The sequence below is a fragment of the Passer montanus genome, unplaced genomic scaffold, assembly GCF_014805655.1.
Source record: "Passer montanus isolate IOZ18808 unplaced genomic scaffold, ASM1480565v1 scaffold8, whole genome shotgun sequence".
Taxonomy (NCBI): Eukaryota; Metazoa; Chordata; class Aves; order Passeriformes; family Passeridae; genus Passer; species Passer montanus.
The window spans coordinates 8,466,894-8,490,608 of record NW_024373256.1 but is presented as its reverse complement, the minus strand read 5'-3'; the positions used below and the strand labels follow the sequence as shown (position 1 = coordinate 8,490,608).

Genomic DNA, 23,715 nt, shown 5'->3' with positions numbered 1-23,715 from the left:
CAAGGCAGCAGGGGAAGCATGTCAGGAGAGCAGAGAATCACACAGCCACACTTGTCACATTAGAAGGGAGTCTGATCCTCTCCTTGGGGACCTGTCATCCCCTGTTACAGACCACCCCAGCAGCTCCAGGGCTCTCTCATTAGCATTCGCTGTACTTAATGTGGAATTGTAAAACACTGAACTGGAGAAAAACAGCCTGCCTTAAGTCCCATGGCCAACTGCAAGCTATCATAGCAAGCCATGCTCTTCCTGCGGTGCTGGGGCAGCATTAGGCCAAATCTAAATGCTTGTGGCAACCCTGTCTGGGTTTTATTCAGAAATAATTTGGTAATACGGCACAGAAGAAATGAGTATCCATGTACCCGCTGGTGTTTGCTGTGGGTATTTTTGGCACACTCTGGAGAGGCTGCTCCAGGACACAGTGGGACAGAGGAGAGAGCTCAGGGTGCTCCTGGGTCAGAGTGCCCTCAGCCCACAGCTCTGCTGGGCATCTGCCTCCCCGCTTTGACTCCACACTTGCCTGGCACTTCTCTAAGTTCAGTGGCTTCCCCAATGTTTTTTAAAGTTACAAACATAAGAAAGATGAAGATTTGAGCCCAGCCATGACCACAGAAGAAGAGCTGGCTGCTTGCAGGGGGCAGCGGAGCAAGGCCGGCAGCCGCGCTGTGTGCAGGCCCCGTGCTGGCCAGGCCCGGCAGGAGGGTGTGCAGCAGCCACACCTGCGGCTCCCCCAGCACAGGGAGGCACCACACGCTCTGCTGGGCTCTGCTGAGCTCCCCTTTCCTGCTTTGTGCTTTCTTAGGGCTGGTGCAGGTGCTGCAGCTGTGGAGCTCCTGGCCGGTCACACCGTGTTTGTCACTGTCACTGCAGAGCCAGCAATGGGTTCCAGCCCCAGCCCAGGGCAGGTCACAGGCAGGGGCTGGGTGGACTGAGCTTTGCTCCTCTCCCTGCTTAGTTCCTGCTGTGGCACCCCCAGCACCCCCACCCTTTGCAAACCCTGCCAGCATCAACAGTTCCTGGACACATTAAATGCCACAACACTGCAAGGGCACCGACGAGTTCCCTGGGCCCAGCTACGTCAGTGAATGGCACGACTTGTAATTCATCCTGTCAACAAGTGGGTGTGTTAATCAAGGGGAAAATTTGTGCAATTGGCTGATCCTGATTCCAATTAATTTCCCATTAGCAGATTTCCTAAATCACTAGCAGCATGCCTAGTTACAGATGATGCCAATAACTCTTGGCGTATATGGCCTTCCTGCCATTGTGGGGGGAGTGGGCTGGTGCAGTCAGAAGGGAGAACTTGGAGGATCCTGGTGCCTTTCTTAAAGTAAGGATTTTTACCTGAATGTTTTTACAGAGGGGCTGCTTATTGGAGGACATGTGTCTTGATCTAGATTGATCTCTTTGTAAAGAGAAATTAGGTTTTGTGTGATAAGAAGCCAAATTTGCAGTAGCATGTGCATTGTGAATTTTGACAGTTTTGATTTCTATTCCAAATTAATAGTTAAGATTCTGGCTTCTGATTCAGAAGACTTTTTACAGGATCTGACTTCTAAAACATGCAGAATTATGTGTTAGAGAAGGAAGAAACAATTAGCATACCTGGGTATTGTAGGGTTGTATAGTGCTTCAGGATCCTGCTGCTTGAAGAGTTGCCTTAAAATCAACCTATCATGGGGACTCTTTCAGAAGAGTGGAAGTTTAGGGAGCTGGGACTTGCTGGATGGGACCTCTGGACTTAGACCCTGAGCAGTATGGTATAACAAAAGAAGTTAATTTTCACAGAGATATCTTATAGTTTTGGATATTTTTTTAAATCCCTGCTTTGTACATTAGGTTTAAGTTGCAATAAGGCCTCTGACAAGAGTTGCTCCACCTGTTTCCTACAGGTTTGTTGTTCCTTTGTCCCTGTAAATACATGTCTGATCTTCCCTGCTTTTTGGGTATGTGGCAGCCCCTGCTGCGCTGTAGAGGGACTGGGTATACACAGAACATCACGAGTCAGTGTGCAATAAATTAAATAATCCTTTGCCTCTGTTGGAAATGGCAGACTTTAGGTTGGGCATGATTTTCTGCCAGCACCCCTCAGCTCCAGGTGGTTACCAGTGCAGTTTTGGACCCTGGCAGAGCCTGCATTCCCTCAGGAACACTGCACTCACCACCAGCCCTGGGAGCAGGATCAGTTACTCAGCCCTGGAATTTAAACAGCAGCATGAGGAAGGGGGAAAAAGAAAAAACGCAGAGCAAATAGTCTGGCTGGGGGAAAAGAAAATTAATTTTATTTTATAATTAAGCTACAAAGCAGGATGACAGACTTCATAAACTGAGTTCTGTTTCCCCAGACAAGCCAATTAATGTACATGGTTGCAATGATATGTGTTTTAGCAAGCAGCATGAAGAATAGTGTGTTTCAAGTTAGGAAAGTTACAGTTGAAGCCTTTAACATGCACAGTCAGCTAGATATAAAATACCAACAAATCTATCTTAACAAGCTTTTAAAATGTATTTGGAGTAATGAGGAGAAAATATAGGAAGACTTATAAACACACATGAAAGTAATTTCAGCAGTTATAGATTGCATAGTATAGTGAAAACATTTCAGTTACTGAGCAGCAGTAAAACGTGTTGACTGTTTAATTTGTACACAGTTTTTTTAAATAGCATTTTAAAAGTTGCCTTTTGGCGGAGAGAATACATAAGGATGTCAACTTATTGTAAGGCAGATGGCTGATGAGAGCTCAAGTCATCCTCAAGGTTAGAACAGTTGTGTGAGAATAATGCTCCCGAGGATCTGGCATGTACGTGGCTTTGGATGGGTCCATAAGCAATTCCAGTTGTGGATCCCACCAGCAAAAGCATTCTTGATTAGCAGCTGGATTTCAGATGCTTTGCTGGGGCCTGTCCTGGCCTCGTGCTGGACAAACTGCTTTTCATTCCATGGACCATAGAAAGGGCCTAATGAGAAATTGTCTTTTCACCAATGGCTACAATCAAAGAGAACAGGGGCCTCATAGCTGTTTGTGAAACAACTGCACATTCTTTTTTTATCCAACAACCATGCAGGTCTCCCAGTGTCCTTATGAGGCATGGAAACTTCATCACAGATATTTTTACAGTTGGTATTTTTCATCATAGTTCAGTTTAAAAGAACTGCACTTTGAACAGTAGGTATATAATGGTTCCTCACCCTGGCCAAGAAGTTCTACTCTTCCATCTGAGAGGCAGATGCTTTTCAGTCCTAAGGGCAGTAGTTTGCATGATAATAACAAAATTGTACATACTTGACCATGTGTGAAGTCCAGTTACACCCACTGCACATCAGCAAAGGGAAAAGCAGTGGAAATGCTGAATGAGCTGCAAGCCCCAGGAGAGAAGGAATTAGTCTGTAAGGACTAAATGGCAGCACAGATGTGCAAGAGCAGACCCTGCACTTCAATAGCAGAGCATGGTGCTCTCTCTGCACGCTGCAAGGCTCCTTTTTGATGATTTGTCTCCTCCCCTACCCTGGCAATGCCTGAGGAGAATATCTGATTGTATGGCAGCCTGGCTCAGGCTGAGGGCAGAGCTGAGCTCCTCTAAACCCAGCAGCCCTGGGAGTGCTCTGCTGTACTTCTGACTCTTGTTTTCCCTAAGAAATGCTCAGCCATTTGGACTGATACCAACTGAATACAGCCACAGGTTTTTGAGCTGGAAGTTGTTAGTTCAGGGACTGCAAATTTCATGTTCTCATTGGTTGTACCAAGCTGTTGTTTCTTGACTCATCAATGTGTTGGAATGCCAGGATCTGCAGCAGTCATTTTTATGGTGCTTGGGTGGGGCTCATGTGTGACTCCCAGATTCTGTAGGCACAGGCCAAGGAGTCCTGGGGGAGCTCTGTGCTACCAAACCCACGGAAGAGTCCATTCACTTGTGTCATTGCTGCTGGGCTGAGGGCTGGGGAAAAGCTCTGCTATTCTGAAGATCAGTAAAAGGCCTCGAAATAGCAGCCCAAAGTTTACCTCTCTTTGTGGCTTGGTGCAATACCCCATGAATCAGCAGCACTAAAGGCTTGTTTCCATCTATTTTTCCCCTCTGTTAGGTGAAAGACCAGGGCCCCACGCTTGAGTAAGGAAGTTTCACCAGCAGTGCCTTCTGCTTGTGGATGGTCCAACTGCATTCCTTGAGCAGAGAGCCAGCTCCAGCCACGTCTGGGCCAAGTTACCCTGCACCATCTCTTGTCATTACACAGGAGTGAGCAGCCCTGGTTTTCCATCTCTCTTGCACACATTAGTATAACCCTGCTGCATTCCAAAACCTGCAGGGAGGCTCTTTGCAGAGGTGGACTGTGCACAGGTCAGCTGTGGAGGTGGCATCGATGCTCCCATTCCTCCCAGGGGTTAACCTGCTGCTGCAGCCATAAAAAAGGGAAATAGATCACCAGTTTAGATTACGTTGTAGTTTTATTTCTCTTATTGTCCATGTGTTTAGTTTATCTCTACATTCAGGATCCTTCAAGCAAATTATCACTGACTCTGCTTAACTAATTGGTACTTGTATATGCAAGATTGGTGATCATCTATACTAATATTATTGACCTGTTTGCCCCTTAGTGCTATCTATTTCTTCCAGGTGAATGCAATTAGAGTGTAATTAATTATCAAGTAGCTATGTTCCTTTTATTCTGACATTATAACAATCACTGAGATAGGCACAAAATCCTGAATCCATAGCACATTGTTTTGTGCTTTCCCTGTAGAGTCCAATGGAGATTTCCTGGACAGCAAACACAAGTAGTGGATGCATAATGTATTTCAAGACCTATAAAAGCCTCATCCTTGTGGGCCCACTGGGAGGAGGATGCTTGAATGTAACTTTTAATTGTAGAGCTGAGAACTGAAATGCAGATAAGGGATGGTTACTGTAACTGGCACCAGACCAAAGTAAATGTTGGATGCAGCTATCCGTATCCATGAATACATGAGTAGCTTTATGCTCTTGTGTTGTTTAATTGGATTCTGTGGGACTGTGAGTTTGAGTACAGTTGTTCATGAGTGGGTGTTGTCTGAGGATCAGGCTGCTGCGAGTACTTTCATGGTCGCAGAGGAACAGTTTCCCGGCGGCCGTGGATGAGGCGGGTGAGGCTCTGCCCGCCGCGGCACAGATCCCATCTCCCGGGGCAGCGCGAGAAATTATTCCGAATAAAAGCTGCACGGCAGGCTCAGGGTGCGCTCCCTGACGGCTGGGCGAGCTGCTGGCCCTGAGCGGGTCCCCGATCCCCATCCCCGGTCCCAATCCCGGTCCCCGATCCCCATCCCGGTCCCGGTCCCCGATCCCAATCCCGGTCCCGGTCCCGCGCGGGCTCCGCTCCCCCCTGAGCCGGTGCTGCGGCGCCACCTGGCGGCCAGGGGGCGGAGGCGCGGCCGCTCCCGGGGGAGCTCGGGGGAGTTTTGGGGAGCACAGGAGGGCTCAGGTGGGCTCAGGTGAGCACAGGATGCTCATATAGGGCTCAGGTGAGTTTAGGAGAGCACAGGAGGGCTCATGTGAGCTTAGGAGGGCTCAAGTGAGTTTAGGCGAGCACAGGAGGGCTCAGGTGGGCACTGGCCACCCCTCTGGCCCGGCACACCCGTGTTGTGACCCGGGGGGCTGCCCTCTTTCCCCCTTTGCCCAGCCTTGCAGGTGGAAGCGCTGCCCCTCCATAAGCACGGCCCCTGCCTGCACGGGATTCTGTCCGGCCGTGCTCTCCCAATGTTGGTAACAGCCGGGAATCGGTATTCAGGAGAGGAGAATGCTACGTGTTCTAATAGTTTTACGAGAAATTTTCCAAGAGCGGTGCTCTAATGCTGAGCTCAGCTTTCCATGGCAGGTTTTACTGGTTTGAGATGGAAAATAGCTGTTAAAAATGGAGAGGGAGGAAAAAGTAAATACCCCAAAGTCTAGTGATGACAGGTTGGAATACAATTATCTGAGCTTCTGCTGGCTGGAAAGCCCTGCAATACTGAGGACTGCAGGAATGATATTGCAAGAAGGAATGATATTGCAAGAAGCTTGAAAAATATGTTCCATATTGTTCCTAAGATTTAGGTGGCAGGGTGAAATAGCAAAATTTCATTAGCAGAACACATCAGAGTTCCTTATGCAATCTCCTCTTTCATCATAGTAGTTTTATATGTGTTTTCTAACATATGCACTTACCTGAATATGCTGCAGGCATTCTAGAATATCACCATGTACCTGTGGGGTACATGACACAAATTAGGCCAGAGGATTTCAGGGATTCATCACGTTATCACTCTTCTTGGCAGCTTATGCAGCTCAGAAATGGTGGGCCATGAAGTCCAGCTTTTTAATATCCACAAACAGATTCTGGGGCAGAGGCTGATTCCAGGTCCATCAGCTGTGAGTGTGGCATTAATGACTCAAATCAGTTTCCTCTGTGAGAATGTGAAGGGAGCAAAGCAAAGAGCCAGTCCATTTTAACTCCTCCTTCTGATTAACAAAAATAGTAGCATGTGAAGGTAAAGCTTCTTCCCCTAAATCAGGATTTGCTCCCTGGCTGTCCTGTAAAAATAACTCCAGAACAATACCTGGAGACACCAGACCTCCTCTCTTTCAGTTGTATCACTAGGAAATTGCTCGTTTGCTAAATTGAGGTTGTTTCAAATCTTAGTCTGATGCAAGGCTTGGATTACAGAGGCTGCTTTTCATCGGGATTTACATGAGAAAAGATAGCGTTCTCCACCCTCACATACTTTCATTTCTGCTTTTCAGAGCTTTTCTTAGCTTCCTGCAATACTGAGAATTGCTTTTCTCTTCATTGAGGGAAGGCTGGTGACTTTGACAGCTGCTGGGGTATCCATAGTCTGTCACTCACAACAGCAAGTCACAAGAGCTGAAATTCTGCCTGCATCTCTCAAAATAGGTTAGGTAGTTAGCAAAAGCATTAACAGAGCCGTTCCTTATACATTATGATTAATTGAGCATGAATTATGAATTATAGTTCACATTTGGTGCTCAGCATGCTGCTTAGGAACACTTGTCACATGTGGTACTCTTCCATTTTCCAGAAAGAATTAAAGGATGTTTATTGAGGAGAAGGAAGTATTTTGATGTTACTGTGGCATAAATTGGAATAGCTTCACCGTTCAGTGATTTTAGTTTGGACTTCATCCAGCATTACTCAAGGGATAATTTTACCCAATTTTTGTTGCATTTCTTCCTTCAGATATTTTGTTGTTTGTGGGTTCTGTATTCCCTCTCCACTCCCATTTCAAGGGAGTTCCTGATACTCAGCTTTATGGCTTCACCTTTGTTCCTAATCCAGGTGCTGTAGGGTAGGACAACAATATTCTGACTTTGGGGGAAAAATAATATTTTAGGCTTTACATCTGTTTGGGTTTGTTTTTTTTTTTAATAATAAAATGACAGTTTTAAAATCAATGTTATTTCACTACATCATTAGCATAATGGTAGTGGGGATGAAAGAGCTGTACTGAGCCTAGAAGAAACACTAAAAATTTAATACACTGCATTACATGTAAATCAGGGCAGGTATTTATTCCATAATTTTGAAAAAGCAGGAAAACATACCTACATACTGGGACTGAAGAGGTTGTTTTGTTCTGGTGTTATGCTAACATCAGGTTTTTCGGTTGAGTTCTAAACAGAATAATTCTGGTTAAATGCCCAAAAATTGTGGTTTTTTTCACCAAATTCACCCCAGCCTCTGAATCTTCTAATCCAAATCCCCCTCAGTTTGTCCCTCTAGCACATTTCTCCATGCCACCTCTTTTCTGTGTCCCAGCTGTGATCTTCAGCTCCCAGGGAAGGTCCTTATTGCATGTAAAACCCCGGGGACAGAAACAGGACTGCTGGGCTGGTGACAAGAGCTGATTTGCACCCAGGGACCTCTGCTGGGCAGGTCCTGGGGAGGCTCTCAGAGCAGCACAGACCCTGAGACTGTGACACAGCAACATCAGCTTCTCCCAGCAAGAAGAGCCCTTGCAGGCCCTTTCACAGGTCTACACTCCACTGCACATTGCAGATCACTTAAATCTTCTTTGGGGTTTGTTCTTTCTTCATTTTTTGTTATTATTAAAATAATCAACACTTACAGTGTTACTTACAATGGGATGAAGTGGGGGTGTGGGGGTGGGGGAAGAGTTCTTCAAGTCACTGATTTCTTTTGAAAGTAATTCTGCCCTGTGCTTACTTATACAGATAAATCCATGGTTCTAATTAAAACAACTACATGTGCAAATGTAAATGGATTTTTGCTTCTGCTTTGAAGGTGCTCATACATAGGTTTTGAAACTTTTTGTGAGCCTCATGGCTCTCCCATGGGATGTTTTCCATAGGACAACCACAATGTGGGTAATCAATTGTAAAGCACAAATTCTGGTCGTGAAACATCAATTTTTCAAGTAACTGTGAATGAAGAGCAAAATGAAAAGAAGATGTAGTTTTTCTGTAGAAAACTCCCACTCAGAGAAAGTGATGATGGTTTGGAACTGAGGATTTGTCGAAAAATCTGAGTTTATCCAGTCTTAGAGACCTTATTTTTACAAGCTCTAATACTTTTGATTTTGAGAAAGATCTTACAAAACAAGATCCCTCTACATGTAACTTATTTAGAGGCAAACCATGTGTAGCAACCTTCTTATTCAAGGAAGATATAAGGAAGGGTCATCTGGATGTTATCCACAGTCTCCTAAAGGCATGCCTTGACAAGCCTAAAAAAATTAATGTTATTTATTATCTAAGGGCCAAGGGTACCAGAGCAGAGGAACTAGTACATATTACATAAAATCTAAATATTTTAGCTGTAGTAATGGTTATTGTATGCAGAGTATAAATATACATTAATAGAATTTTTGAATGGGTGCTCTGGAAATTCTTTCTTGATGTTCCTAGTTCCTACAAACTGCTAAGCCACCCCTATTGGTACTAAATGCTATGTCTTAACTTGTCCTACCTCATTATTTAATTAATATCTGCTTCTGTAACTGTAATTTTATTAGTGTAGCTTTAAGCATATAAACTAATCCAAAATTCTTTATAATTAAAGTAGAACATGTAACAAAAAATGGTAATTTGTCCAGAACAAATGTCCTTTTCCCTACATTTATAAATTGAAAAATTATTAAAAAAACAGGACCCATTTTTGTAATCTTCTCTCAGCTTGCACAGACATTAGTTATACCTTGGACCATTTAAGGGAATTTTTTTTTTTTCCCTAAACCTGCCTTGATGTGACCTTTAAACTAGAGATGATGACGATGACTCCCTGTGAGTCCAGGGTGAGTGTCCTATGGGCAGGTTTCGATCCCAGCCTTTCCATGCAGTGCCCAGCTGCAGAGTCAGCCAGCCCCTTTTCTGACCTCAGCTGTGCTAAACAACCTAGCCTCGTTTTTTTGGTGTGAATCTTGATTCTCTTTTATTTCAACAAACGTTTTCAGCCCCTAGAACTTCTCAGCAGAAAGGGTGTTCCTCCTATTCCCTGCCCTTTCATTACTCCTTTGGTTTTGACACCTTTCAGTTTAACTTCACCACTGTGGATGTGGTGCTGGATTTAGTACTCTGCTCATGGCTGAGGCAGTATAGGGTCTATATAGCTTATTCCTGAAATGCTGAGTCACATCAGCATTGTATTTTGGCCATGAGGAAAGAGGAAGATGGCCATGCCCACAAGATTTCTGCAGTTTCTGTGCTCACTGAGTTTGTCTGTGGTTATGTTGTGTCTTTGCTGCTGGTACATTTTCTTGCAGAGGGAGGATATACCACAGTGTTTATCTTCTCTGTGCTTGTGCTGGCTCTCAGGGGAAATTTGGCCTTTTTAGTATGCAGTTCAAACACTGTCTGAAAAGGACTCATGGTTTGGATAATAATTTTTCAAACAAATTTAATACACTGATTTCCTTGGGATGAAGATAAAGTACCATTCTATCCAAGATGCACCTAAAGGGCAACTTGTTTGAGTTAAGTTTACTGAAACAGAAGTGACAGAATATCAATTTGTTTTCTAACTTCATGTCATAGTTGAGAATCAAATAAGCAATTACCCAAGAGTAAATTGGATTTATTTCAGTATCAGATTTGCAGTTCACTTGTTGGTTTATTTGATTGAGATAAAATAGCCCTTCATTTTACAGTAAACATGCTCAAGTATTGCATTTGTTTCTTGGCTCCTTCAAGAGCTTGTAGATCCTCAGCCTAGAGTTGAAAACATTCCTGATACATAACATGAGACTGACTGACTTAACACCAGAAGCCTTCCCTGCAGCAAGGTGATGAACAGTCCCAAATGTCTCTCGCTTTGCAATGAGGTGACTTCTAAGCTGGTGCCAATTTATTCATGTCAACTTCTTCCATCATTTGCATTTACCAAAACACCAAAATTAAGTGTAAAAATAAGATTTCATGCATATGTATTTGCTTAGTCAAAAGCTTCAACCCAGTGTAAATATAGATCCAAGTTATATGACCCAAAAAGGGTAAAACTTTATCTTTTGTTTTAGAAACATGGCATTTTCAGATTCTTCCTAGATTTTTCCAAATGTTCAGATGCCTATAAATAATCCAAATTGTCCTACTAAAAGGAAGCAAATTTCAGCAGACTTCCTCTTTCTGTTTACCAAAGAGCTCTCACTGTAATTTGCTTTGTTACTAATTATGATTTACACAAATATTGCTGCTCCCTAACACTGCCTAAGGCTCCTAGACAGCTCCAAGGATTACTGCAAGGAACTGTATGTGCTCACTTCTTGGCCTCCTGCTCAAGGTGATGGAATTGCTTCCTTCCCCTGCACTCACCCACCATGTATTTTGCAAAATGTGTCAAATCAGACTCTCCCAATTCCTTTTTCTCAATCTAAATTAATTCCCATGGTAGAGAGGAAAAGATCATGTTGGTTTTGTTTCAGTTCATCTGTAATACAGAATTATTTTGGAACATTCTATTACAAATTACATCTGTATTAAAAAAGCACATTTTTTATCTAGAATTGTAACGCCTCTCTAGGCCAAACAGAATTTTGATGAAATGTATGAAGCTTTTTGCCAAATCCCTGAGCCACCGAGAGTCATTCCATTCTACACAAATCAAATTCATGCATTTATAATAAGTGTTAAAGAAAATCCAAACATGACAATTGAGGTTTTACAAGCCTGAAAATTATAGCCCAGCCATGATAAGTGATGTTCTGACAGCAATGAAAGTGAAATTTGGCGGCCAAAAGCCGTATTTAGCTGTTTGCTGTAATGGCTGTGCTCACCATGAATTCTGAAGGAGAGGGGCAATCTCAGCCACGCAGTTGCAGTGCATGCAACATGCAAGAGACAGCCAGGGATCTACCTGCAGAATAACTGCAGGGTGAGCTCAGTCAATGAAAAGCAGAATTAGCTCTGAATGAGGGGCTCAGAGGAGCTGCCCACACAGGGCTCTGCTGGAGCTCACAGGCACTGCCCGACCTCGCTGCCACTGCCCGCTGGGGTGGGAAATGCAGCACTCGCCTGGGGGGCTGCCAGCCTTCCACAAACACTGAATTCTGGTCTCCTGTTTCTGCTCTTTGCAAACATTTCTTAAGCCATGATTGGATCTTCTTATTGCAATTGTTTCTCAAGATTCTTTCAGTGAAATAATACTGTATATTAATACTGTTTATTTTTCTAGCATCCTGATTTGCAGATAGGAAACATCAAATTCAACTATGTTTCCACGTAGAACTGACGGGCTCCTGCCCCTTTGGTTTCCCTGCTAGCGTGTTCTGTTGTATTGCAGCATATTGGGATGGAAGGGATCCTGAAAACTCATTTTGATCTTGAGGAAAATCAGAAGCACTTAAGCCACTCCAGCAGCTTATTCAACTAAACTGTTTTGGAGATCTCACAACTTCCCCAAATTATCTTAACAGTGCCTAGAAAGTTTTATTAATGTCTTTCTAAACATTTTCTTGTTGTAATTGAACTCAGAACAATTAATTGTTTTTTTCTTTCCAAGAAAAATTTAAAGGCCATAAGCTTATCTACTAATATTGTCCCAAGATACATATTTTCATTTCTCTTTTTTCCCCTTATGACACAGCACAGATAGGCTGTGTCACAGAATTTACCGTTTCCAATGTAACCCCATGCTGGGTTAAGGACTTAGATGGTTTGCTCATTGACTTTTAGCAAGGGGTGGTAAAGCATACAGCACTTTCTCCTCCACAAGATTTTTAATTGTTCCTGTGACACTTGTGCTTGGCCAACAGTGATATTTTGCAGGTTAGTCCAGAGGAGGAAGCAAAGAACAGCAGAGACAGAAGTATTTCTCCTTGTTCAGAGTGCTCATTTTCATCTCTCCATAGCAAGACTAAGCAGTTTTTTAGCCCTTTTGCACAATTACTTAGAAACCCGGGGAGGGGGTTGCTCTTTTCACTCATTTTTACTTCCTTTCCAGTCCAGCTGTGTCAGAGGACAAGATCACCATTCTCAAATAGTCTTTACTGCTCTGAAGGAGAGCAGTTTATGAGAGTCCTGCCTAATAGGCTTCTGACAGAGCCAGCTGGGTAAGTTTAAAATTTATAAATGGATAGTCTGAGCTATGTCAAACAAATTTGCTTGAGGAACTGTAGGAGTGTTCCTGTATGTTTTCAGTAGAATTATCTCCACCAGGGAATGATGACAAGTATAAGCAAGCCTTGGAGGACATAAGAAAAGTTTTCAAAGATACTGAAAGAAAAGTATTCAAAGATACTGAAGGCTCAGAGCTTGCCATAATACTGCTTTTAGGGGAATGGCCAGGACCCTAAGAACAGGCAGCAGTGTTTTACAAAGCAGGGTTAGAAATGTTATGCCAATGTGAAGCTAAGAGCTGGTGCCCCTGCAGCCAGACCCCAGGGTAGATATGGGATCAGCCACTGATTGCTCTGGGTCACTTGCATTGCTGTAAGTCAGGAGCCAGCACGGTGAAGTCCAAAGATGCCCTGCTGTGAGAGCAAAGTCAGGCATCTTTTCCATGTGCTGGGATTTATTTGCTGTTTGGGATTTACAGTCATCTCTGGCAATTGCTTCTTGCAGCCACAAAACCAAGTATATCCTATACTGAAGCACAGCAATAACAAGATTTGAATGTCATTAGGGGCTGCTCCTACACATCTTGTATTAAAGCAGCTAAGTGTTTAACCCATGAATAGAACTCCTATTATCTTTGCTTTTGAAACCTCAGTATAGATCACTTAACCACTCTGCAAGAAATCCCGTGAGAGACCAACAACAGCAGGGAACAAAGTTGGGCAAGAAATAGCAGATTGTATCTTCTAGACCTTTCTAAATACATTTTTCATATGAGTGCAGTCAACTTGAATATTACTTCTAATATAGATTAACTTAAGACAGATTTTTGCAGAGCATGAGGCTCTGAGAATTTGGTCAGATTGTTTTTTCACTGAAAAGCTCTGCCAATTATCTACAGCACAAAGTAGAGAATAATGCATTAAATGCATAATATGCCTTTTTCTTCACTACATGGGGCTTAAAAATAAATTATACAGATCCTCTTTGCATTTTTCATCTGTGCTCAGGTAAATCTAAGTCTGAGGTAAGAATCTGTTTCAGTGGAGTTCATCTAGCAGAATGAGCTACCAAATTTGTTGGTTTCGTTTCCAGGCAAGAATGTGGCCATTTGAGAAATTTCAGTGTTGTATAGGATCAGCTATAGTCTCCTCAACATTTGTGTAAATCTGGAGGATCAGGGTTAAGGAGGTAATAGCAATGTGAGATCTGCCTGTATATAACTTTTTGAGAAGGATTCTAGAGCCTCTTTTTTGGCTAATAAGCAAATTACCTTATTCACTAAATAATATTTTATGAATAGTATCTGATCTGCATAGCATCATTTTGTAAGGCCTCAACTCAGCAAAGCTTCTAAGTACATGTTTTGATTGAAGCCCTTGCATATGTCCCCAAACTCACTGGGACCATAAATGTCATTAAGTGCTTTCTTGGGTTGAGACCTAATTGCTTGAATTTATAGGAATTTCAAGTGCTTGTTTACATCATGAGACATATAAAATATTGTATTGTAACACTTTTCAGCAAAAGAAAGATCTAATGAAGAACTTTCACTAATCAAGAAAGGTGTGTGCCACTATTATATCAAATTGCAATACTAGAAGCCATCCCAGGGCAAAAGAGCCATATGTCACACAAGTCACTGTGTTGAGAATGCAGATTGTGTTGAAGTGGATCATTCATGTGTTGTCAAAATTTACTACAATTCAGAAGTTGGATTAAAATTCATCATAACATTTTGTTTGATCTTAAGGGTGACTTGCACAATATAGACAAATAACTTGTTATATGGACTTCCTGAAGAATTTATCTTGTATTTTAATTTGGAGAATACAATACTTGAATAGTTTAAGGGCACAGTGTAGTCACTTAGGGTCTACTTATTTTCCCTTTCACTGAATAATATTTAGTTTATTTTCTTAATTTTCTCTGCCTGTGCAAGAAACATAAAACCTTTTAGCATCAGTCCTAGGGTAAAATATTGCAATTTAAATTCCAATCCCTAATCTGTATTCTGGGAGCTACACTTTTATCCATGGCATCTCCTTGTCTATTCAAAAGGCCTATGCATGCATATCCTGGGTTTTGTGCATACAGGCATTTAGGTATTTGAGCAGGCAGGTGTCTCCTGCACATCACAACAGTGGCAAACACCTCCTGGCCTTTTGGAGCAGAATGTTCTCCAGGCAAACGAGTTGTCAGATGTGTGTCATACCCACAGCTTAATAACGAAATAGGTGGAAGGAACCAGTAATTTCAGCACTGAGTTGTCATGGCAAGAACTGTACTGTTCAAAAGGTAGAACTGCAGTCATGTATCTCCCTCTTATAAGGCAGACCTGAATGAAGTAGAAGCAGCAGAATTTAGTATCTCCCTCAGTGAGACCACAGAGCAAACAAGCCTCTGCCTCCAGCAGCCCTCACTGAAGAGTCAGCACATCCACAGTGCCTCTATGTGAGATGAGTATCAATTTTAAAAACTGATGGAGCTGCAGTGGTGGGCACCAAACCATGCCCTCTCCTTAAAAGTGGTTATGAAAGTATATGCTGTTCTGTGGTGTAACTGAGCCATGTCCATGCACACCTGACTTGTGCAGCTGCAGGCTGACACACCAGCAGACAAACCACTGATTACAAGTGTGTGCAAGCCAGCACTGCACAGTAGCCTCTGCTCAGGCACAGTCAGCAGCACAGCTCTGCAAATTGCAGGGGGCTGGTGTGTTTTCTGTGAGGTTGCTGATGTGGACAGATAGGTTTACCAGCTCTTTTTCCTTCCAGTCCTCAAGTTCATCAAAGCAGAAATCATTATGAAGCCCAAAGCATATAGATCAACACTGGGATTAGCTCACTTGGCTGGAGCATGGTGCTAATAGTGCCAAGGTTGTGGGTTGGATCTCTGTATGGGCCATTCACTTAAGAGTTGGACTTGATGATCCTTCTGGGTCCCATCCAGCTCAGAAGATAAATGTATGACACAGATAAAATGTATGACACAGTCAACTTTGCCATACATGGACTAATGCCTTACTCTTCAAAAAACAAACAACCCTGTATGTCTTTTAAGGCACATCTGAAAACTTCCTTTTCTTGTAGCATCCAAATTACAGCCAAACTGATTTTTGCACCTGTTTTTACTAATGACTTTCTAAATACAGAAAGATTAATGATAATTATCAAGTTTGCTTGCTTAAATTTGTATAATTGTCTTTGCTCTGTAATATCCCACATAGCCCATGGTGTTGGCAGACTGGTGTCAGAGGGAAGCTGAAACACTCTTTTGCCAACTCAGCTGTTAGAAACTACAGCAGGAAATCAGGGTACCTGCTCAGCTACCCTCTCCCAGGGAAAATGGCCCAGATGCACTTCCCACACTCCCTGCTCTGGGAAGCTTTGTCCAAGGGTTTGGACACTTTATGCAGAAGCTCAGGCAAATGTCCCTGTCACACACTGGCAGAGTCCCAGCCCCACCTGACACGTTCTGCTCTGTGGGACTGCCCAGTGTGCACAAGGGACATGAGTGCGTCAGTGGTAGCAAATGATCTGTTGAGGCTGCCAATACCGGGTTTGACACACCATCATAAACAATGTTTCCTGACAGAAAAGCTTGCATTAAATCAACTACCACAAAATGGCTCTGTTCAAGAAGAACAGTCACACTATTCAATCATATATGTTTTCAGAGCAAGCTTTTATGCAGATGAATTTGTATCATATCAGGAGGTTAAGAATAAAACTTTGTCTTTAAAATACTGTATTTCCCAGTGTTAGGAAAAATGAAAGACTATTGAAATCTTCTTTAAAACCTTGTTTCCTTTCTAGTTGTTCTTCCTGCAGCAATAGTGATATCTCAGTAGGAGTTTAGACACATAGAACATGTTTCAGGAGATTACTGGGATAAATCTCTACATATACTTTGCACTGGTATGACATCATAGCAAATGTAGTCTGAAAACTGTTGGGTGTTCTGAAAAACTGGCTAATCATGTAAACCCAACCTACAAAGTCACTCTTAGTGAAAAAGTTTTCTTTTTCCATCTCTTCTCCTTTGATTACCCTTCTTTGTGTACCACTTGTCTTTTTCCATCAAGTGGACAGACAGAAAAAAAAGCAAAACTTAGAATGAAAGCCCAAGCCAAAGAAACCTTCTGCATCCAAACAAAATGATATTTGCAACAGGCAGCAGTTAGTTCTAATTTAGATAATCCAAAGTAGGTCACCTTCATGAGTCTTCCAGACTTTCCAACTTAGCAACTCAGATGGATAATAAAACAATTTTTAGTTAATGAGAGAACATCAGAAAAAAAAAGAACTGCAGGAAGCTGTGAACTGCAGTATCTTCTTACTGAGACAGAATGCCACATGGCAAGAACAGATGGGTAATCCTTCCGTGATTATCCTCGACCACTGGCTGAAAGAAAAAGCTGTCACAACATGGAGGGCTGTATATAAAGTACATATACAGCCATTTCCCCTCATTGATAGTAAAAGGTTTTTATGCAAGAGATTATAAAGAAAAAGGGATGCTTTAATGTGATGGTGAAGGGAATAATTCTTCCATTTTCCTTCACTTCCTGAAGTGGAGCATATGCCAAGGTCCTGAACTAAATTTATCTCTCACAAGGAAGGTGTCATATACATTCCACATCCATATCAGGTATTTCATACAAACTGAACACAGAACCTGCTTTTATTGTCTTTGAATCCTGACACAGTATGTTCAGTTGACAATTTATAGACAGTGTTACCACAATGAAATGTTGGTGTCAAAAATTTGGCTTTTGCATATTCATTGACACCAGAGTTTGCATTTGTGATGTGGCAAAATGAAACCAGGGTGGATTAAGAAACGTTTGCTGGAATCTCAAGTTTTATGAGAAATGGAAGGCATTTCTTGCATGCAGTGGTCATGTCTCTTTCGACTTTAGTTCTGCCCATGCACATAAGAGAGATCCTGAATTTTATAACCCACATGGAGAGTAGCCTGATGTAAAATGAGTACCTGGAAAAGAATTGTGGTTTTGTTTATGAAAAGAAAATGTGGAAGAGTGCATTTCCATGGTACAGTATACCTGAGTTGTGAAGAACACACATGTAAACCATAAAATGACTGAATTGCAGAACATGAAGTTAATGGTGGTTCTGTGGTTCCAAAAAATCAAAATACACTTCCTCTACCTTTGAAGTCTAGCAATATATCAGTGTTTAAAACCAAAAAGCAATGTTTTGGGAACTTTTTGCAGAGCAGACAGTGACCTGTAGTCTGAGATGGAGAAATTCTCAAGGAGTAATTTCTTACCCTGTTTTGCTCTTTCAGATTGATGCTTAGACTAGTAAAAATTCCAGATTCCCAGGGAAAAGGTCTATGTCCTCCATATGTATTAAAGGGATTAGGAGTCTTGTGTTGTTCTGGTAGTGATGGAAGGGCAAAAAAAGAAAGACTTTGTCACTTCAGGGAAGAAGCCCAGTCTTCAGAAGACATTGCTACTGCAGATTACTCATTAAAAACTGCTCGTGGCCTATTTCCAACCTTTTCTATTCCCAAGGCACATTCCTTAGGTGCTGTGATTTTTTGATATCATAGGAATATATACAAATTTGCTATTTGCTCTGTATCCTTCACAGATTTTAAGACTGAGTATATTAGAGATACCCATTCTCAGACAAATCAGTTCATTCACCTTTTTCCCCTTCATCTCATAACACATATCCAAAATCTAACTTTTGATGTGATAAGGACTTGACTGTTTTTAAGAAAAATGCTAATCTTCACTCTGAAATAACTTAGTCTTCCACTGATTACAGAATGTGCTTCGAAACTGCCTATGAGTCAGGCTGTGAGTTGGAGTTCAGATAAGCCTGCAGTGTTTGTTCACCAGATGGACCATAAGCTCTGCAAAGTAGAGCAAAGGATATTGCTTATTAACACTGCTCCCAACTTCACTTATTTCTTTGTACAAAGTCTGGTTACTTGATGCAATTTTAGACTGAATTTACACTGTTAGGAGGAGGAAACAATTTTTTTTATAACAGGATGGGTAAATCTAGCAAAGTAGATCAGACTAAAATGGAACTGAGTATGGTTCCTTTATTACGTCATTTTAAGTAGGCAAGATTGATACCCTCCATTTCTCAAACACACCCACACTGAATTTACATACCTGTACAGTGGCAAAAAAATATTTAAATCAATTATGTCTTGGGATTTTAGAGCAAGCTATCCAAGACACAGTTGTTACCTGTGCTTAAAACACCATCTCTTTGACAGTTACGTGCAACCAACGTAATACTTACATAAGAATCAAATCTGGTTTTTCTCTCATATGCTTTGTGCTAGATACTAATTCTCACCTAACATGGGGAATTTTCAGAGTGGTAACTTTCTCAAAGTGTCTTCTGTGTAACCTGATTAAATATTTTCTGATGCAACACAACTCAATCAAGCTGCAATTATTCATAAATGTTATAATAAGAAAATTAATTTAACAGTTTTATGCAGTTTATAATTTTAGTTTGTTCTTTGGATTGGTAGACTGGTACCGTTCATTTCTTCAGTTTCTGTGATTTTTTTTTTCCATCTTCATATTCTCAAGATGCTCAACCTTGCCCTTTCCCCTTTTTAGTTTGAATCAGCACAAGAAAAAAATGTTATTAGGTATATTCTCTTCCTTCTATTTGGCTGTCTTCTTTAGCTCAGAAGAAGGATGTTTTAAATAGTTAGTGGTCATTGGTTATACCACAGTTTCAAAAATGAATGCCATACCTACTGCAATGTCCCTTCCAGATTTTACACATCTCTAAATATGGGGAAAGGAGGATGTTGAAGGAGGAAGAGTCTGCTCCTCTCTCTGCTCTGCTTTTTCTGTCAGTGCAGAAGTGTCTCATGCTGGGGCTCCCACCCTTCCACAGGGCTGACTTTACACTGAAGACTCAGATCTTTATGGCCTATAAATTATTGTGGTTTGGATACAAATCTTCTCTCCAGAAGGGATTTCAGTAGGACATGTGTGAGACTGAGCATGCACTGCTGCTCCTCACTGCCCTATCAGTCACAGTAATTATATACAGAGATTAGGAACACCCAGAGACATTTTCCAGCATAAATGTTACCCCATAAAATCTGGAGGAAATTTTCCAATAGGTCATAAAAATTTTAAGAACCATGGATCACAAGTTCATCACAATTACTGCTCTGGTCCTTTTATAGAAAGCAGTGTTGCCCTGTGCTGAAGTATTGCCTGCCTTGGATGTTGCTGTTAGGGCTTTTAGCCATTTTAGGGTATCCATGGGAATGAGTCTCCCATTTCCCAATGAGGCATGCAGGATTGGAATCAGGTCCTGAGGCTCTTGAGAGTGCTTGGTCATTTGGCCTCTTCAGAGTCTGTTTCTTTTCTGGCACCATAAACACCTCCTGCCATCTACAAGCCCAAGAGAAGGCAGGGAGCAATCATTTACTAGGACCATAACTTCCTTCTGAAGAGAAAAGCATTTAATCCCTAATAGAAGATGCTTTTATCTTCTATTTGTCAGCAAATTTGCTTGACTGTGTTTACAATGCCCAATTATTTGATAGTTCAAAATAAAAAATATCCATCATCTTCCCGAGCTGTGCAGAACCTGTCAGAATATTCAGGAACACTTTGAGCCTTTTTCATTTCTTTGTTCTAACAGCTCACTTCACTGCACTGTGGGACCAGCAAATCTGATGCATGTGCAACTGGTGTGGAAGCCCGACACTGTCAAAATTTGTTATCATGGGCTCTCTGCCATCACCCCAGCTGGCAAAAATGGGACTCGGTTCCACTGCATGAATGGAAGGTCAGGCAGACGATGCTCTGCTGTCACACAGGAGAGGAGGAGCCTTTCTGGGCTGACTTTCCTGGAAGTTCCTAATGATGTACTCTGACCTCTGTGTTTTAGAGACTCCTTGCAGTCAGCAATACTCAGAGAGAGACACTCCTTGAAACTGACACGTGCTTCATCTGCTCGTGAAATGTTGCAATGAAGAGTACCTCCTGTAAAATTCTATTGGTAGCCTCACTGGATCATTAGGAAAATCCCCTTAATAAAGGATGCTCCTGAATCTTATTACTTGTTTCATTTTGTTCAGATCAGAAACTAAAGCACTTCCAATGGAAACAAAATCCCACTGGTCTGTGCAAATCCTACCTGGCTATCATTTTAAAAAGCAACTGTTCTTACCAGGAGAACAGTTTTTACCTTTGGATTTGGTTTGTAAAGTAGATTTTTTTACCTTTGGATTTGGTTTGTAAAGTGGAATTAGGCTTAGAAAAAGAAGTACTGTGCAGGCAGATTAAAAAAAACCTCCCTACTCCGGTCCTATCATCAGATAATGAGATCTCTCAGATTAGAAAGCCAATATCAGTATGGGAGAAAAAGGCAACTGAACTCGTCCGTTATGTTCACTTTTTGAGGCACTGGGCGTTCAGTCACAGTCGCCTTGTGCCTGATCCCTGCAAGCCTCACCGGGCTGTGGAGGTGTCGCACCTTGCTCTCGCTCTCAGTCCGCTGAGGCGAAATGATGCCAGGGACCCTTTGTGCTTCAGGGGGAAAAAAAAATTAAAAAAGAAAAAAAAACCCCAAAACATCACCTCAGGCTGGGGGCACTTGGGCCATTTTGCCGGTGAGGGGTCCGCAGGCGGGGGCTGCCGCCCGCCAGGTGCCGCGGCCCGGCCCGGCCCGGCGCGGCGTGAGGCCGCGCTCCCTCAGAAGATGGCAGTCACCGCCCGCCCGCCGCCGGCCTCCTCCGCCTCAACCCACCCTCCTCCTCCTCCTCCTTCCTCTTCCTCCGCCAACCCCACCCCTGGCCCCGGGCTGGCCCGGCCGCGGGCTGCCGCGCCGCCAGGGCTCCCCGCCGGCTTCCCCCATCCCCACGCGCCGCGAACACCTCCTCCTCCTTCCCCCCCTCCCTCCTTCCCCACCTCCGCCCTCCTCCTGCTGACGTCTGGCTCTGCCCGGCTGAAAACTCGGTGCCGCGGCGGATGCGGCGGCTCTCGGGAGCGCGGCGGCGGCAGCAGCAGCGAAGATGGTGGCGGCTCCGTGCGCCCGGCGGCTGGCGCGGCGCTCCCGCTCGGCGCTGGTGGCGGCGCTCACCGTGCTGCTCCTGCAGACCCTCCTCGTCTGGAATTTCTCCTCCCTCGACGCCGGCGAGGAGCAGCGCGGCGGCCGCGAGAAGCGAGACCGCGGCGGAGAGCAGCTTGGGCAGCCGCAGCGGCGCGGACCCGCCGCCCCGCACGGCAAGGCGATGGTAGGCGGGGAGCGGCAGCGGCGGTGTCTCACGGCGTCTGGCGGCGCCCGTGCCGGGACTGCGGCGCGGGGAAGTTGGGCAAGTCGCCCCGGGGCTCGGTGCCCGCACCCCGCGTGGGCGCCTCCCGCAGGTGCCGCGGTGCGGGGCCGGTCCTGCCCCGGTCCGGCGGCAGCGCCCGGGGGGCCGCGGTGCAGAGGCAGAAAATGCATCCCTGGGATGCTCTCCCTTCCCCGAGAGAGGGATCTCTCGTCCCATTCCCCGCGCTGCCTGCCGCGGGCATCCTGGCATCCCTGAACTTCGCGGGAGAGCCGCCTGCCCCACACCGTCCTAGGGGTTTGTTTTAGTGCTACTTTGCTTTTTCCACTCGGAAAAGCGCACGGGCGCTGTTCGTTATTGCACAGCTCTGACAGGCCCAGGAGGTGACGGGCAGTGAAATGTAATGCAATCATTTTATTAACCGCTGACAACTCGGGGACACTGAAACTGTGCCCACGCGGGATGAAGACCTTGTCTTTTAGCCCATTCTTTTGCAAACTCTTCGGTTTTCATTCAAATGACTCAGGCCTGAAACCAGAAGGGGTTGCAAATCCGGCTCTATTGCCAGTTGGGTTTTCTATTTTTGAATTTTCTATTTTTAAATTTTCTATTAGGCATGTGAAAAAGCAAATTAACAGTGTTCTTGCAAACCTCAGATACGTACCACCAATACTGGTATTCTCCAGCTCAGGAGAAGCTTCCTTTGGTTTTCATTTTATTCTTTCAGCAGTAGGCTTACATTAAGTATGTGATGCGTCTGGAAGTGCATGCTTAGTTTTGTCAGTTTCTGTATTTTTGTTTACATCCTTGAGAGAAAAAGCAAGAACGCGAGGCTCAGAGGTGACTTACCCTTGTAAATTGCAACTGAGTGGTTTGGCCTCGAAAGGCTGCAAAGAGCTGAGCTCCCAGCACACGAGTACTCCATCACTAACGTTTGGGACAATTTGTAGTATGTACCCATCCACTGAGTGCAGATCCTGCTCTGCTTTCTAGATGTGAAAGTTAAAATTCTAGTTTACTGAATTCAGTTTTTGTTTCTACAGATAATCTTATCTTGGTATTTGCTGTGCTCATAAATGTAGCTATTTAGGCTCCACTATTTTCCTCCATCACCTTACCCTCTTCCTCTTTTCCTGTCAATCAAGTATTTTATGCTTTCATCTCTCAGTCTTCAGCTTTTTCCTTCCTGATCTCTCCACTGTGGGTTACCAAGGTTGGCAGACGCTGTTACCTGGGCAGGCAGGGGGCCGGGAGAGGGCAGGCTGCACCTGGAGCTTCAGCCCCGCTGCCCAGCTCCCCAGACTTTCTAGGAAATCATCCTCTTCTGTGGGCTCAGGGCTATGTTGGATCATGTACTCTAAGCAGTTGTCCTACAAATGTCCTGGCACAGTGTCCAGCTTGCCCTGGATGTGCTGGAACGAGTGCCAGGTTCGGGTGGAGAGCGCGTTGTTTCCGTGCTGGCCACACGCAGACACTGAATTTGAGTGTTTTGATGCTGGCAGTTATGAATCACGCCTTTTGCATACAGTTTTGATCAAAGACCTAAAGATGGAGCACTGGGGTTCTGAATGGAAAACATGTTTTAAAACACATGCTGAGTGCACCTATTTTCTCCTCATTATCTAAATGACTGGTATGGATCGCACTGGGCTGTGCCACAACGTCTGACTTTGATATTAAAAAAAATAAAGAGCAACAATGCTCAAAGCGAGCGGCAGGGTACTTAACAACACTTTGTCTGAAGGTGATTTGGCAAGGCTTCTTCAAGATGACTTTATGGCACTTGTGGTTTTGCTTAGCCTGCACACTGGGAAGGGGCCACCATCCTTAAAATTGCTTTGGTCGGAATACAAAACCTCACACTCAAGTATCCACCTATTGACT

The 23,715-nt window shown here is 43.6% G+C and overlaps 1 protein-coding gene and 1 long non-coding RNA gene across 3 annotated transcripts in view; one reads left to right on the top strand and one right to left on the bottom strand.

Annotated features, from left to right (window-relative positions):
- Positions 1 to 2,317: 2,317 nt before the first annotated feature.
- LOC120513182 lies at positions 2,318 to 21,582 on the bottom strand. Its single transcript, XR_005630212.1, has 3 exons — positions 21,470 to 21,582; positions 6,175 to 6,376; positions 2,318 to 4,390 (listed from the first exon to the last, which is right to left on the bottom strand). It is a non-coding gene; the product is annotated as an uncharacterized LOC120513182 (long non-coding RNA).
- Positions 21,457 to 23,715, top strand: part of XYLT1 (xylosyltransferase 1) — a 175,479-nt gene continuing 173,220 nt past the window's right edge. For both annotated transcript variants that reach the window (XM_039732332.1, XM_039732331.1), the window contains exon 1: positions 21,457 to 21,795. In XM_039732332.1, the coding sequence (XP_039588266.1) occupies positions 21,574 to 21,795 (222 nt within the window). In that variant the 5' untranslated portion in view covers positions 21,457 to 21,573. The remainder of the gene's footprint in view (positions 21,796 to 23,715) is intronic.